The following is a 17,695-nucleotide window of genomic DNA, read 5'->3' as shown; positions in this document are numbered from 1 at the left end:
GGGATTCCTAAATCCTTTCCTTATAATGTCTGCTCTTCCGGGCACAGTTTCCTTAACTGAGGTCTGGAGGAGGGGCATAGAGGGAGGAGCCAGTGCACACCAGATAGTACTAAATCTTTCTTTAGAGTTCCCAGTCTCCTGCGGAGCCCGTCTATTCCCCATGGTCCTTACGGAGTACCCAGCATCCACTACGGACTACGAGAAATAGATTTACCGGTGAGTAAAATCTTATTTTTTTCCATGATTAATTTCAGTTCTTTTGGTTGGAATCTTATTACAAAGGAAAGTGACTCCACAAATCATTTGTGAGGCATACAACCTTTATCACAAAATTTCTATTTCAACTGTGAGTTACATTAGTCATACAATAGGAACCAAAATAAGAAAATAACTTGCCTGCCTATGTCTATACTTCCACAGCTAGTTTTGCAAAAACTTAAAATTTGATTCCACCATAAACGTAAAGTTTCTTTTATAGGTTAACCACTTGCCTGGCATGGTCGCATCAGATGCGACCATGCCTGCAAGTGCTCTATCTGACCTGGTCGCACAGGATGCGACCAGTCAGATAGAGAGTGTTAGCAGCAGCAGGAAAGAGAATTTCGGAGCGGTTTTTGGCAAAATAAATCGTCAGTTAAGTGGTTAAGGGAGTTGACTTTCTTTCCTCCAGGCAGAAAGTTATTCTTGATTATGATCACTTGTGTAAATGGTAATTTATGTCTTAACCAAAATTACATTTATTACCAATCTTTTTTTTTTTTTTTTAATGCGAACAAAGGATTAGCTATGAGTTCTACTATATCGTGTTCTGTCACCATCCGTTATTACACAAAATTCATGTAGGCTTCTATGAAAACCTTGATAAAACTTAATCGCTGGAGACACTGGAGATAGACGGATGGCTGTCGGGAGCTGGAACTTTACAGTTTTTCTTAGAGTGTGCAGACTCCTCCCTCTCTATCCCCCATCAGCCCTTGTTTTTTTTAATGTGCCAAGGGAGCCGGTCACATTCTGCTGGAGCTCCAGCAGTCAACAGAAAAGAACACCTCAGGGAGGCCCTCCGCCACCTATTAAAAGGTGGGCTACGGGTCCTCAAGCAGCCGGACGGTCAGAGGATTGTCAGGGTTTCTACTCAAAAACTACTGCCATCGTCCCCGCTGCTCGCCGCGCTCCGCGGGAACCCTAGTAAGGGGGACGCACCGATGCGTGGTGTAGCGGGGGTAAGAGATTACTTCCTGCTTCATATTTGCCACAGTGAAGCGGCATAGTAAGAGGGGGATCTGTCCAGGACCGGCTAACCGCCCGCGGCTGGTATCCTCCAGCTTCTAAGTAACCCACATGAGGGGCAGCGCGAGAGGTAATTTGCTGACATGCAGACTAGTCGCGGCTGTTGCAGCCAGCGCCCTGCAGATATAGGCTTTCACATTCAGCCTGCGGATACCCGGTCCAGGCAAATAATGGCGCTAAGCGTGTCCCAGGCGGCTGAATAAGGGGTGGAGCTTATTCAGCGCAGGCTTCCAAGCAGGCTCCTGTAGCTCAACGCGCGCTCTGACTTCTTCCTCTGCAGCTTTTTTACAGCTAGAGGAGACCAGTAATCACTGAATTCCTGCCCTCCACCAATATTCCAGATCTCATCAGACCACTGGAGGTTGTGAGTTCACGAGGGTCAATTGGACATGGTGAGGGGACTTATAGCTGTAATCTAAAGGGTAAAGAGCCTCTGTGGCTGAGTGTGTGCTCTCTTCCTCTACCCTACCTGCCAGCTCCTTCCTTCATATCTGTCACTACAGTGGTGTGTTTGCGTGTCCGGGAGACTGTTCTCTCAGGACCAGAACCGCAATGACTGGCAAGGGTACAGTGCCAAAAACTTTACAGAAGTTTTTTGTATGCACAAGATGCAGTAAAAAGTTGTCTCGGGCATCCTGGGATGGTTCCACGGTATGTTCTGCCTGCACGCCAGAAGACGTGGCTCATGCGAGTACCTGCTTGGGCGTCAGTCTTGGCAGGTGTTTCGGCGGATCTCACATCTGAATTGTCCGTCTCCCGCAGAGATTGGGAATCAGCCAGAGCAGACGGCTCTTCCTTGGATTATTTGCCCTCTTCTCTCCCTGGAGAACCAGCCTGGGCAGCAGGGCTAGCCAAGTTGGTGGAAGGTCTGGTGAAGCTGATGGATTATTCGACCAGGCACACTCTAGCAGTGCCTGTGCGTCCTACAAAGAAAATAGCTCTACCGGCTATTCTTTAGTTGGATGAGGAATGCCGGGTGATGAGGAAGAAGAAGAAGAAGGGGAGGTCGCCGACGTGTCTATCAATGAATATACCACTTCATGCGAGGATGTTCAAGGCATAGAAGCTCTTACCTTGGCAGTCTGTCAAGTTTTGAACATCACTGACACGGTGACTTCAGACTCCCCAGACATTTTATGACTTTTTCCTTCTTGCGAAAACTAGCTGAACTTTTGCCTGAAGCTTGGAAACGCCCAGACAAACTATTTCAGGTTCCAAAGAGGTTTCTTTCTACATACCCTATTCCGAACATTATGACGGAAAAATGGGAACATCCTCCTCTGGTAGACTCTTCTCTCTCCAGACTGTCAAAGAAGATGGCATTACCAGTACCGGGGGGCAACAGCTTTGAAGGATCCGTCAGATCGTAAAATGGAAAATACGCTGAAATCCATGTATATAAAGGTTCAAATTCAAGATGGAATCCCTGAGAGCGGTGATCTCCAGCTTGGAGGAAAAGGAATTTCTGGTATCGATGGACATCAAAGATGCTTATTTACATGTTCCCATCTACCCGCCGCATCAGGCATACCTGAGGTTTGCGGTGCAGGACTGCCACTACCAGTTCCAAACATTGCCTTTCGGGCTCTCCACGGCTCCGAGAATATTCACCAAGGTGATGGTGGAGATGATGGTTCTTCTTCTCAAGAAAGGAGTCAGTCATTCCATACTTGGACGATCTCCTCATAAAAGCGAGATCCAGGGAGAAACTAGTTCAGAACATTGCACTTTCCCTGACGGTGCTTCAACAGCACGGTTGGACCATAAACCTTCCAAAATCACAATTAGAACCCACAATGAGGTTATCATTTCTAGGAATGATATTGGACACGGAATCACAGAAAGTATTCCTACCGGTGGACAAGGCTCTGGAGATCCAGAGGATGGTCAAGTTTTAAATCCAGCAGTATCGATTCATCAGTGCATCTGCCTGCTGGGGAAGATGATAGCGGCCTACGAGGCTCTACAATTTGGCCGATTCCACGCCAGAGTGTTCCAATGGGACCTACTGGACAAATGGTGCGGATCGCACCGACACATGCACCGGAGGATAATCCTGTCAACAAAAGCCAGAATTTCACACTTGTGATGGCTTCAAAGTTCTCACCTCCTGGAGGGAGGCAGGTTCGGGATTCAGACTTGGATCCTGGTGACCACAGATGCAAGCCTCCGAGGTTGGGGAGCAGTCACGCAAGGGGAAAGCTTCCAAGGACGATGGTCAAGTCAAGAAGTACTTCTTCACATAAACATTCTGGAATTGAGAGCTGTGTACAACAGCCTTCATCAAGCGGCACACCTTCTTCAAGGTCGTCCCATACAGATCCAGTCAGGCAATGTAACGGCAGTAGCTTACATAAACCGCCAGGGCGGAACAAAAAGCAGAGCGGCAATGGCAGAGGTGACAGAGATACTCCTCTGGGCAGAAAGACATGCAAAAGCTCTGTCGGCAATTTTCATTCCGGGAGTGGACAACTGGGAAGCAGACTTCCTCAGCAGACACTATCTCCATTTAGGAGAATGGGGCCTCCACCCAGAAGTCTTTGCAGAGGTAGCAGATCGTTGGGGCGTTCCTCAAGTAGATATGATAGCATCACGTCTCAACAAGAAGCTTCAGAAATATTGTTCAAGGTCGAGAGACCCACAAGCAATAGCAGTGGATGCACTGGTGACCCAGTGGGTGTTTTTCAGTCGGTGTATCTGTTCCCTCCACTTCCACTAATACCAAAAGTACTCAAGATCATCAGAAGAACAAGGGTTCGAGCATCTCTCATTGCTCCAGACTGGCCAAGGAGGGCTTGGTATCCAGATCTTCAGGATTTATTACTGGAAGATCCTCAGCCTCTTCTTCGCGAGGACCTGCTTCAGCAGGGGCCGTTTGTTTATCAAGACTTACCGCTGCTGCGTTTGACGGCATAGCTGTTGAGCGCCAGATCCTAGCCCGTAAGGGTATTCCCAAGGAAGTCATTGCCACACTTATTCTGGCCAGGAAAGGGGTAACGTCCAAACATTACCATCGTATTTGGAGAAAATATGTATCTTTTTGTGAATCCAAGAAGTCTCCTGCGGTGGAGTTTCAATTAGGACGTCTTCTCCTATTTCTACAGGCGGGTGTGGGTGCTGGCTTGAGATTAGGGTCTATCAAAGTCCAAATTTCGGCCTTGTCCATTTTCTTTCAGAAACAATTGGCTTCCCTTCCTTGAGGTCCAGACGTTCGTGAAGGGGGTTCTGTGCATCCAACCTCCCTTTGTGCCTCCTGCGGCGCCATGGGATCTTAATGTGGTGTTGCAGTTCCTTAAATCGGACTTGTTTGAGCCTCTACAATAGGTAGAAGTTTCTCACTTGGAAAGTGGTCATGCTGTTGGCCTTGGCCTCAGGCAGACGAGTGTCTGAATTAGGGGATCTGTCACACAAGAGTCCTTATTTGATTTTTCATGAAGATAGAGCTGAACTGCGGACGCGTCAGCATTTTCTTCCAAAGGTTGTGTCTTATTTCCATATCAGCCAACCTGTGGTGGTGCCAGTGGCTTCTGACACCTCAGCCGTTTTCAATAGTCCTTGGATGTCGTCAGAGCGTGGAGGACTTATGTTGCAAGAACGGCTCGGATAAGGAAAACAGAATCTTTGTTTGTCCTCTCTGACCCCAACAAGATCGGGGGTCCTGCTTCTAAGCAGACTATTGCGCGCTGGATCAGAGATACCATTCAGCACGCTTATTCCACGTCAGGATTGCCGTTACCAAGTTCGGTAAAGGCCCACTCTCCAAGGAAAGAGGGTTCTTCCTGGGCGGCTGCCTGGGGTGTCTCGGCGTTGCAAATTTGCCGAGCAGCTACTTGGTCGGGGCAAACATGTTTGCTAAGTTTTACAGGTTTGACACCTGGGCTGCTGACGACCTTCAGTTTGGTCAGTCAGTTCTACAGGAACATTAGCACTTTACCGCCCGTACTGGGAGCTTTGGTACATCCCCATGGTACTAAAATGGACACTAGCATCCTCTAGGATGTAAGAGAAAATAGGGTTTTAATTACCTACCAGTAAATCCTTTTCTCATAGTCCATAGAGGATGCTGGGCACCCGCCCAGTGCTCATTTTTCCTGCAGAATTACGTTTTAGCTTTTTTCACAGGTTCTCATGTGTTAAGATGTTCACAGCTGTTGCGTTATGCATGCACGTTAGCATAGTTTATGTTGAAAGCCATGTTAGGCGGCATGTTTTGTATGGTGTGAGCTGGTGTGAATCTCTCCACTAGTTTAATGTAAATTCTTCTCTCGAAGTTGTCCGTCTCCTCGGGCACAGTTCCTATACTGAGGTCTGGAGGAGGGGCATAGAGGGAGGAGCCAGTTCACACTGTTGAAAAGTCTTAAAGTGCCGAAGGCTCCTGCGGAACCGTCTATACCCCATGGTACTAAAATGGACCCCAGCATCCTCTACGGACTACGAGAAAAGGATTTACCGGTAGGTTATTAAAATCCTATTATAAGAGAAGAGAATTTAACTAACAAGCAACCTGCTAGCTTGCATGTGGAGCTATTAAGACTTATGCTGTTCCCTGTTGTGCATGTGTTACATGTTTTTTTAGTGTGGTTAATTAGCCACTTCAAATTGTTTTTAATTTCTTTTTTAATAAATTGCTAATTGTACATTTGTATCAAATCAGAGGCTGACAATTTTTTCATGAACGCCTTTATTATATCTACTTGTTTGTCTTCATCAATTTTGGTCGATTCCCAGGTCCACATTGTGAAGGCAGACAATATTTTTTTTTTACAACTATCAGAATACTAGCGCCCGACACGTTGCACTTTTTTTCCATAAAAAAAACAAAAAAACCTAACTTGTTCACAGGGTATTGGGGGGATGATGCAAAAAGGGGGTTGGTTTATAAATCATGTATTTTGAGGTGTGGGGGATCTATTGTCAATAGGGAGTAAGAAGTTATTTTATACTGGGGGCCTATGGACACGAGGGGATGCAAAACACCCCCTAGATAGATAACGCTATCTCCATGCTTAATACATCTGCCCATAAGAATCTCCTTTAGTTTAAAAAATAAATAAATACTTGTAGTTATCCTTGATTATACAGTAATGCCTCAATGTTTTTATGTAAATAAAGGAATTAGAAATGTGTCCAACGTATTTATTATGTTATCCCTATTTTCTCTGACGTCCTAAGTGGATGCTGGGGACTCCGTCAGGACCAGGGGGAATAGCGGCTCCGCAGGAGACAGGGCACAAAACTAAAGCTTTAGGATCAGGTGGTGTGTACTGGCTCCTCCCCCTATGACCCTCCTCCAAGCCTCAGTTAGGTTTTTGTGCCCGTCCGAGCAGGGTGCAATCTAGGTGGCTCTCTTAAGGAGCTGCTTAGAAAAAGTTTATAGGTTTTTTATTTTCAGTGAGTCCTGCTGGCAACAGGCTCACTGCATCGAGGGACTTAGGGGAGAGAAGTTCAACTCACCTGCGTGCAGGATGGATTGGCTTCTTAGGCTACTGGACACCATTAGCTCCAGAGGGAGTCGGAACACAGGTCTCACCCTGGGGTTCGTCCCGGAGCCGCGCCGCCGACCCCCCTTGCAGATGCTGAAGATTGAAGGTCCAGAAACCGGCGGCAGAAGGCTCTTCAGTCTTCTTGAAGGTAGCGCACAGCACTGCAGCTGTGCGCCATTGTTTGTCACACACTTCTCACCAACGGTCACGGAGGGTGCAGGGCGCTGCTGGGGGCGCCCTGGGCAGCAATGTAAATACCTTTTATGGCTAAAAAATACATCACATATAGCCCTTGAGGCTATATGGATGTATTTAACCCCTGCCAGATATTACAAACTACGGGAGAAAAGCCCGCCGGAATAGGGGGCGGGGCTTATTCTCCTCAGCACACAGCGCCATTTTCCTGCTCAGCTCCGCTGTGAGGAAGGCTCCCAGGACTCTCCCCTGCACTGCACTACAGAAACAGGGTAAAACAGAGAGGGGGGGCACTTTTTTGGCGATATTTTATATATTTAAGCTGCTATAAGGATACAACACTTATATAAGGTTGTTCCCATATATATTATAGCGCTTGGGTGTGTGCTGGCAAACTCTCCCTCTGTCTCCCCAAAGGGCTAGTGGGGTCCTGTCTTCGATAAAAGCATTCCCTGTGTGTCTGCTGTGTGTCGGTACGTGTGTGTCGACATGTATGAGGACGATGTTGGTGTGGAGGCAGAGCAATTGCCGGTAATGGTGATGTCACCCCCCAGGGAGTCGACACCGGAATGGATGGCTTTGTTTATGGAATTACGTGATAATGTCGGCACATTACAAAAATCAGTTGACGACATGAGACGGCCGGAAAACCAGTTGGTACCTGCCCAGGCGTCTCAGACACCGTCAGGGGCTGTAAAACGCCCTTTACCTCAGTCGGTCGACACAGACCCAGACACGGACACTGAATCTAGTGTCGACGGTGAAGAAACAAACGTATTTTCAAGTAGAGCCACACGTTATATGATCACGGCAATGAAGGAGGCTTTGCATATCTCTGATACTGCAAGTACCACAAAAAGGGGTATTATGTGGGGGGGTGAAAAAACTACCTGTAGTTTTTCCTGAATCAGAGGAATTGAATGATGTATGTGATGAAGCGTGGGTTAACCCAGATAGAAAAGTGCTAATTTCAAAAAAGTTATTGGCATTATACCCTTTCCCGCCAGAGGTTAGGGCGCGCTGGGAAACACCCCCTAGGGTGGATAAGGCGCTCACACGCTTATCAAAACAAGTGGCGTTACCGTCTCCTGATACGGCCGCCCTCAAGGATCCAGCTGATAGGAGGCTGGAAACTACCCTAAAGAGTATATACACACATTCTGGTGTTATACTGCGACCAGCCATCGCCTCAGCCTGGATGTGCAGTGCTGGGGTGGTCTGGTCGGATTCCCTGACTGAAAATATTGATACCCTGGATAGGGACAGTATTTTATTGACTATAGAGCAATTAAAGGATGCTTTTCTTTATATGCGAGATGCTCAGAGGGATATTTGCACTCTGGCATCGAGAGTAAGTGCGATGTCCATATCTGCCAGAAGAAGTTTATGGACGCGACAGTGGTCAGGTGATGCGGATTCCAAACGACATATGGAAGTATTGCCGTATAAAGGGGAGGAATTATTTGGCGTAGGTCTATCGGATCTGGTGGCCACGGCAACTGCCGGAAAATCCACCTTTTTACCTCAGACCCCCTCCCAACAGAAAAAGACACCGTCTTTTCAGCCGCAGTCCTTTCGGTCCTATAAGAACAAGAGGGCAAAAGGACAGTCATATCTGCCCCGGGGCAGAGGAAGGGGTAAGAGAGGGCAGCAAGCAGCCCCTGCCCAGGAACAGAAGCCCTCCCAGGGTTCTGCAAAGCCCTCAGCATGACGCTGGGGCTGTACAAGCGGACTCAGGAGCGGTGGGGGGTCGACTCAGGAATTTCAGCACACAGTGGGCTTGCTCACAGGTGGACCCTTGGATCCTGCAGGTAGTATCTCAGGGTTACAGGTTGGAATTCGAGAAGTCTCCCCCTCGCCGGTTCCTAAAGTCTGCTTTGCCAACGTCTCCCTCAGACAGGGCGACGGTATTGGAAGCCATTCACAAGCTGTTTTCTCAGCAGGTGATAGTCAAGGTACCCCTCCTACAACAGGGAAAGGGGTATTACTCCACGCTATTTGTGGTACCGAAGCCGGACGGCTCGGTAAGACCTATTCTAAATCTGAAATCTTTGAACCTGTACATACAAAAATTCAAGTTCAAGATGGAATCACTCAGAGCAGTGATAGCGAATCTGGAAGAAGGGGACTTTATGGTGTCCCTGGACATAAAGGATGCTTACCTGCATGTCCCAATTGCCCTTCACATCAAGGGTACCTCAGGTTCGTGGTGCAAAACTGTCATCAGTTTCAGACGCTGCCGTTTGGATTGTCCACGGCACCTCGGGTCTTTACCAAGGTAATGGCCGAAATGATGATTCTTCTGCGAAGAAGAGGCGTATTAATTATCCCTTACTTGGACGATCTCCTGATAAGGGCAAGGTCCAGAGAACAGCTGGAGGACGGAGTAGCACTAACCCAAGTAGTGCTTCAACAACACGGGTGGATTCTGAATTTTCCAAAATCTCAGTTGACCCCGACAACACGTCTGCTGTTCCTGGGAATGATTCTGGACACGGTTCAGAAAAAGGTGTTTCTTCCGGAGGAGAAAGCCAAGGAGTTATCCGAACTTGTCAGGAACCTCCTAAAACCAGGAAAAGTGTCTGTGCATCAATGCACAAGAGTCCTGGGAAAGATGGTGGCTTCTTACGAAGCAATTCCATTCGGCAGATTCCACGCACAAACTTTTCAGTGAGATCTGCTGGACAAATGGTCCGGATCGCATCTGCAGATGCATCAGCGGATAACCTTATCGCCACGGACAAGGGTGTCTCTTCTGTGGTGGTTGCAGAGTGCTCATCTGTTAGAGGGCCGCAGATTCGGCATACAGGACTGGGTCCTGGTGACCACGGATGCCAGTCTGAGAGGCTGGGGAGCGGTCACAGAGGGAAGAAACTTCCAGGGAGTATGGTCAAGCCTGGAGATGTCTCTTCATATAAATATACTGGAGCTAAGAGCAATTTACAATGCTCTAAGCCTGGCAAAACCCCTGCTTCAGGGTCAGCCGGTGTTGATCCAGTCGGACAACATCACGGCAGTCGCTCACGTAAACAGACAGGGCGGCACAAGAAGCAGGAGAGCAATGGCAGAAGCTGCAAGGATTCTTCGCTGGGCGGAAGATCATGTGATAGCACTGTCAGCAGTGTTCATTCCGGGAGTAGACAACTGGGAAGCAGACTTCCTCAGCAGACACGATCTACACCCGGGAGAGTGGGGACTTCATCCAGAAGTTTTCCACATGATTGTGAACCGTTGGGAAAAACCAAAGGTGGATATGATGGCGTCTCGCCTCAACAAAAAACTGGACAGGTATTGCGCCAGGTCAAGAGACCCTCAGGCAATAGCTGTGGACGCTCTGGTAACACCGTGGGTGTACCAGTCAGTGTATGTGTTTCCTCCTCTGCCTCTCATACCCAAAGTACTGAGAATTATACGGCAAAGGGGAGTAAGAACGATACTCGTGGCTCCGGATTGGCCAAGAAGAACTTGGTACCCGGAACTTCAGGAGATGCTCACGGAAAATCCGTGGCCTCTACCTCTAAGACGGGACCTGATTCAGCAGGGACCGTGTCTATTCCAAGACTTACCGCGGCTGCGTTTGACGGCATGGCGGTTGAACGCCGAATTCTAAAGGAAAAAGGCATTCCAGAAGAGGTCATTCCTACACTGGTTAAAGCCAGGAAGGAGGTGACTGCACAACATTATCACCGCATTTGGAGAAAATATGTTGCGTGGTGTGAGGCCAGGAAGGCCCCCACAGAGGAATTTCAACTGGGTCGATTCCTACATTTCCTGCAAACAGGATTGTCTATGGGCCTCAAATTGGGGTCCATTAAGGTTCAAATTTCGGCCCTGTCGATTTTCTTCCAGAAAGAATTGGCTTCAGTTCCTGAAGTCCAGACTTTTGTAAAAGGAGTACTACATATACAGCCCCCGGTTGTGCCCCCGGTGGCTCCGTGGGACCTGAATGTAGTTTTGGATTTTCTCAAATCCCATTGGTTTGAGCCACTCAAATCGGTGGATTTGAAATATCTTACATGGAAAGTAACCATGCTACTGGCCCTGGCTTCAGCCAGGAGAGTATCCGAATTGGCGGCTTTATCGTATAAGAGCCCATATCTGATTTTCCATTCGGACAGGGCAGAACTGCGGACGCGTCCTCAGTTTCTGCCTAAGGTGGTGTCAGCGTTTCACCTGAACCAGCCTATTGTGGTGCCTGCGGCTACTAGCGATTTGGAAGATTCCAAGTTGCTGGACGTTGTCAGGGCATTGAAAAGATACATTTCAAGGACGGCTGGAGTCAGAAAATCTGACTCGCTGTTTATACTGTATGCACCCAACAATTCAACTTGCACATTCTGTGGCAGGCCTGCCACAGCCTAAATCTGTCAAGGCCCATTCCACAAGGAAGGTGGGCTCATCCTGGGCGGCTGCCCGAGGGGTCTCGGCATTACAACTCTGCCGAGCAGCTACGTGGTCGGGGGAGAACACGTTTGTAAAATTCTACAAATTTGATACCCTGGCTAAAGAGGACCTGGAGTTCTCTCATTCGGTGCTGCAGAGTCATCCGCACTCTCCCGCCCGTTTGGGAGCTTTGGTATAATCCCCATGGTCCTGACGGAGTCCCCAGCATCCACTTAGGACGTCAGAGAAAATAAGATTTTACTTACCGATAAATCTATTTCTCGTAGTCCGTAGTGGATGCTGGGCGCCCATCCCAAGTGCGGATTGTCTGCAATACTTGTACATAGTTATTGTTACAAAAAAATCGGGTTGTTATTTGTTGTGAGCCGTCTGTTCAGAGGCTCCTACGTTTGTCATACTGTTAACTGGGTTTAGATCACAAGTTATACGGTGTGATTGGTGTGGCTGGTATGAGTCTTACCCGGGATTCAATATCCTTCCTTATTGTGTACGCTCGTCCGGGCACAGTATCCTAACTGAGGCTTGAAGGAGGGTCATAGGGGGAGGAGCCAGTACACACCACCTGATCCTAAAGCTTTAGTTTTGTGCCCTGTCTCCTGCGGAGCCGCTATTCCCCCTGGTCCTGACGGAGTCCCCAGCATCCACTACGGACTACGAGAAATAGATTTATCGGTAAGTAAAATCTTATTTTAATCAACAGTAGTAGTCTCCCCATCACAGTAATATTTTGTTGTGGTAATTTTCCCATGTTTTATGATAACTGTGTCTTCATTTAGTTTGTATTGTGTTGTATGCTCATTATTTTGCATTTGCAGGTAATGCATCCACTAGACAGAGGAAACTTGCTCCAGTGGTGCCTAAGCTATCCATACAGCAAAAAGCCATCCTGATTCCTACATCTGCAGGCATTCATTCATCCACAGGAATTTCCTCTAAAACAATTATATTTCAGCCACTTACTACACTACTTCCGAAACAGCATCCACTGATTACCATTCAGCCAGCACCACAAGCAGGTAAAAAGAATTTATATTCAATATATTATTTTGATAACTTTTTATTTACGATGCATGTTTAATCATTCACATCAGTCCCTGCCAGTGAAAGTTTTGACAAAAAAATCTGCATTTGAAATGAAAATTATTATTTTTTCCATTTCCATTGTCTTAATTTAAACGTTTACTAAGTGTAGGAAGAATATGGTAGCCCAACCAGGCTTACAGTTTTAAAAACTGGACAACCTACCACAAGAAATGTGGGTTGTTTTTTTTGTTGTTTTTTTTTGACACAAGATGGGAAGATATGGAGTTTATATCCCCATCTGTGGAAAATGTTATAGGTATTTAGGTATGGTTTAGGTTGCCTGCTGATCAGATGGGAACTACTAAGCGGGCATGTTATTTGAAAGCGGACACTCCCCACTTCCAAGACAGGGTGCCCCAATATGTGTGCGAGCTAGTTATATGGGTAAGGTAGGGCACAATGTGCCCTTCCTCCATGTATGCAAAACTATTTTTTTTTTTTTTGTAGAGTTGGATGATCACCAGACAGAAGCTTACTAGTGGGCCACAGAATTTGAAAGTAGGGACTCCTCACTTTCAAATATGGGTGGTCATTTAGTTGCAGCTATCAATATGAGGTGGGTGATAGGGCACCTAGTGCCCTCGTACCCATATACGGACAAAGTATGTCTTCTGTTGTGTGGGATTACATTGCCTGGTGATACCCAGGCAATACGTACTAAAGGGCCCCAATGTTTAAAAAAAAATAAAAAATCCTTATTTTGAATGGTCAAAATAGGAGTAAATACAAAAACAAGAGCCTAATACAGACCCCCCCCCCCCCTTTTTATAATGGGGATATCACTTATTTATTTTCAGCCAAGTTTAGGGAGATCTACCACTTTTGTTGAACTACATTATACTGTACATGGGGCTAATGTCTGCTGATCAGTGTGATCATCAGAATTTAGCTTTTTTTTAGGGGCACTCTTTCAAACAAGGGCACCCCCATCTTTGTAGGTGGTATGGTTGGAGAGTAAGACGGAATTAAAATCCCCCCCTCATCTGTATTCTTAAATCTTCTTTTTTTTTCTTCCCCTTTCAATAGTGACATTGCACTAATTTCACTTCTGGAACAGACCTGGCAGTTCCTGGGAGTCCCCACCGGTTGTTAAGACTGGTGGGGAACAAGCTAATTAGTTTGTAATTTTGTATTGTGCCTCGCTGTGGAGGATAAGTGGGGCTCATTCTCTGCACTCTTACTTGTCCCCTGCAGTGAGGGGGTTAATAATAAGATAAAACTTTACAACACACATGTTTTTAATAAAATAAAATGTTTAACATTTAGAGTCTAATATCCTCTCTCTCCTATCCTTTTTTCTCTATTATGTCCACCCATATCCCCTATAAATTGTAAACTTGTATGAGCAGAATCCCCTTCCCTTTGTCTTCTCTAATATGCTAACTACAGGGTGATTCAAAAGTCGCAGTACACCCTTTTGTTTCAAAAACTGTGCAGGAAATGGGAAAACTGACTTAGATTCAAGATGGCAGATTTCAAGATGGCGCCCATGTTCGGTACATACCCTAAAAGATAGCCCACCTCACCCATACCTTACTGGAGTATTCAGTTTTCCCATTTCCTGCACAGTTTTTGACACAAAAGAGTGTACTGCAACACTTGAATCACCCTGTATAATTATGTACGTATGTTTATAAGAAAAAATAAAATGTGTCTGTGCCACTGGGGGAAAACACAAATATATAGAAATATGGGTTGCAAGACTAAAAAAACATTTAAAGACACAATAAATTGGTATATAAAATAACCGGCTTAGCAACTGTGCTAAAATAAATAGTTTCAGTTTTTAAATGAAAATAAAGAAATTGTTATACCACTATGCAGGGTTGGCTAGTTTAACCGCTTGCCTGGCACTCACATATGTGATGCGACCACAGCCAGGTGTCCGCCCACTGCGTCTCTCATTTTAAATGGAGGAAATCCTTTCTACACAAGTCCACAATGGACTTTCTCCTGTTGCAGCGGTCCCCAGGGAATTATGTGGTGGTAACAAAGGGGTTAGGATATGTCCCTGCGCACAAATGCCGCCAACCCAAGGTCTATCCTAGTGTGTCACCTAACACACTGAAATAATGCTAGAAAGGGAATATTAGAATAATCCCTAGGTGGCGCAAATAGTAAAAAGTCCAAAGAAATTACCCGTGTGGGCTAAAGTCCGTTCCTTTTCATACAAGTGAGTTCATATATGAATCCGTCGTCCAAAGATGATGTATGAAAAAAAACACAATATAAACACAAATGTTCAGTACAGTCTCTGTGGGTATTAGAGGAACAAAATGTACACCCAGGTTCCTTCGACTATTCAGTACTTGGGATGTGCAGTTCTACTCGTAAGGTCCACCTCAGTGACTCGCATAAATGGACTGCTTACATGTGCTTACTTCTAAAACAATTGTATAAATCACATCAAGGTTTCTTTCACCCATACAAATGCAGTATCCAAAATAATCAAGCACCCACGAGTAGGTCTCTGGGTATATAGGATGCTCACGTGTATGCTTACTTCAAGGTGCGGTGTACTTTCACATCAAAGGTTTCTTTCGATGTTTTCCGCTGTCTTTCTCCTCTATTCCTTCAATTTTACTTCATGCAGCAGCCTATCGTCTTCCCAGCAGCAGCAAATTATGTGGTGGGGTGGGGGTGATCACTTGATATGAGTGAGGGTAGGGGAGGACCCATAAATAGTTTACTAGCTTGGGGGTGGATTATATAGTAAGCATAAAAAAAAAAAAAAAAAAAAAGACAGTGGGGGGAGGGGGCCCATTGACACTGGGATCTATTACCACTAGAAGCGTGGGAGAAAGTAGAGCTAGAGATATTTTGCCACTGATGGGGGGGTGGGTAGTAATTTTACAATAGAGACCTGTGGACACGGGGGATGGGGGGGGTGTAACACACCCCTTAGGTTTATATTTCTGAGTATTGTTTTGCAACTCAAATCATCAGTTAAGTGATTAAACCATAGTTTAAACCAAATGGTTTATTAAAAAATAAACTTTTTTTTTTGTGTTATGTTGTGACTACAGGCATGGCGCCTTGACTGCTTAAAAAAAGCCTATTATAAGGAATTTCCCCTGGTGGTATTCCACATTCTTGTTGCTTGTGGTCTTCACTTGAGTAAACTGAACTAATGCAGTAAATTCACGCGCAAAACAGAGAAATAGGGTGAGCGGTAGGGTGAACCCGATCAGAGAGGTACCAAATCTGCCTGGCGTCAGCTAAGATTCCACAAACTCCTTCCCTAACAATCCTATAGGACAGGAGAAAATCACCACTAATATTCTCAATATTAAAGGGTAAATAACACAAACGTTAAAGAGGCAATACACAGAGAAACTCCTAATGTTTATTTGAATTCAAAACTGTCAGTCCTACTGAGATGAGTGGAATGAAGAAAGTCTTAAGGTGGGTACACACTAGTAGATATATCTGCAGATCAATTGATCTGCAGATATATCTATGTATGGATCGGGCAGTGTGCTGTGCATACACACTGCCCGATCCGTCGGGGGACTGACGTCATGAACTGGGCGGGCGGGCGCCCGCCCAGTTCACCTGTCAATCACCGCCGGCCGCCGCAGCATGTGTACGGGCGGTCGGACGACCGCCCCGTACACACACAGCGACGCACCAATATATCGTTAGATATATTGGCCGTTGGCTGTGCTGCGCAGCCGACGCGATACGTCTGTGAACGACGGAGTTCACAGACGTATCGCCCGTACACACTGGCCGACGCTCCCGCGATATATCGGCCGTTCAAGAGAACTCAATCACACTTTGATATACAATGTCTATCGTATGAAATATTTATTGAAACACATGTAACAAATATAACTCCTGGGAGTGGGTTAATTAAAAAATGTCACATCTAATGTAGCAAGTACCAATTTAAAAACACTTGCAGTACAGTGTCTATATTAATATAAAAAAAACTCTTAATTCAGTAGTTCACCGGTCTCTAAGTGCTGGAGGTAATATATTATATGAAAGATACCACTGGTACAATAAATAGAGTGAATCTCACTTTCTTGCGTAATCCAGTCAATATACACGGAGTTATCACCGTAAACATAGTAATTTGGAAATCCATTTACAGCCCACATTGCGCAGACTCTCGCTATCAACCAGTCAGTCTCAATGCAATAGGCTTAGAGTGAGGGTAATCCAGGAGTGCGAGTGAGAAAATAACACCACCAGAATAAATGTGGTAGCAATGTTCTTTACCACAATATTGCCAGGGGTATATATCCTCTGTGTTGCTGTATGGTAACCAGCAATGCATTCAGACAAAACCACCAAGACCGATGTTCCGTCTCCCAGGCAGTATATGAAATGGCAGATGGGCAAATTTCCAAATGCAGCATTGTGTGCCATGTTGAGCATCCTACCTACAATTATATCAATTTCCTGTGAGATCTCAAGTGTGGAAATATGGCAATTGTCAGGCTTGTGGTGGCGTTGACACTGTACACAATATAACAGGTGCACAACGGCTCCATATCTTCAACGTGTTTCTCTGACAACAGGGTGGCTTTTTCAAGAAGCGGCTATCCTGTTGTAACTTGTAAGGTTAAATACCTAAATGCAAGGCAACCACTGATCTTAATCACTTTTCTCTAACGTCCTAGAGGATGCTGGGGACTCCGTAAGGACCATGGGGAATTGACGGGCTCCGCAGGAGATAGGGCACTTTAAGAAAGCTTTGGATTCTGGGTGTGCACTAGCTCCTCCCTCTATGCCCCTCCTCCAGACCTCAGTTTTACACTGTGTCCAGAGGGAAATGGGTGCAATGCAGAGAGCTCCCCTGAGTTCTCTGCCTAGAAAGCATTTTTGTTTGGATTTTTTCTGTATTTTTACAGGGAGCACTGCTGGCAACAGGCTCCCTGCATCGAGGGACTGAGGAGAGAGGGGCAGACCTACTTAAATGATAGGCTCTGCTTCCTCGGCTACTGGACACCACAGCTCCAGACGGAGTGAACACAGGTTCGTCCTGGGCATTTACTCCCAGAGCCGCGCCGCCGTTCTCCTCACAGAGCCAGAAGAAACGAAGTCAGAAGACGTCTCAGGCGGCAGAAGCCTTCAGAGCTTCACTGAGGTAACGCACAGCACTGCAGCTGTGCGTCATTGCTCCACACACCTCACACACTCCGGTCACTGTAAGGGTGCAGGGCGCAGGGGGGGCGCCCTGGGCAGCAGTATAAACACCTCTCTTATGGCAAAAGACTATATACATGTACAAG

At 46.2% G+C, this 17,695-nt stretch overlaps 1 protein-coding gene across 5 annotated transcripts in view; it reads left to right on the top strand.

Annotated features, from left to right (window-relative positions):
* Positions 1-17,695, top strand: part of ATF6 (activating transcription factor 6) — a 568,366-nt gene that overhangs the window by 137,710 nt on the left and 412,961 nt on the right. For all 5 annotated transcript variants that reach the window (XM_063940277.1, XM_063940274.1, XM_063940273.1 and 2 more), the window contains exon 6: positions 12,185-12,385. In XM_063940277.1, the coding sequence (XP_063796347.1) occupies positions 12,185-12,385 (201 nt within the window). The remainder of the gene's footprint in view (positions 1-12,184; positions 12,386-17,695) is intronic.

The sequence above is a fragment of the Pseudophryne corroboree genome, chromosome 9, assembly GCF_028390025.1.
Source record: "Pseudophryne corroboree isolate aPseCor3 chromosome 9, aPseCor3.hap2, whole genome shotgun sequence".
NCBI classification, from domain to species: Eukaryota; Metazoa; Chordata; class Amphibia; order Anura; family Myobatrachidae; genus Pseudophryne; species Pseudophryne corroboree.
Note: the sequence above shows the minus strand (reverse complement) of the source record. Positions and strands in the feature narration are given on the sequence as shown.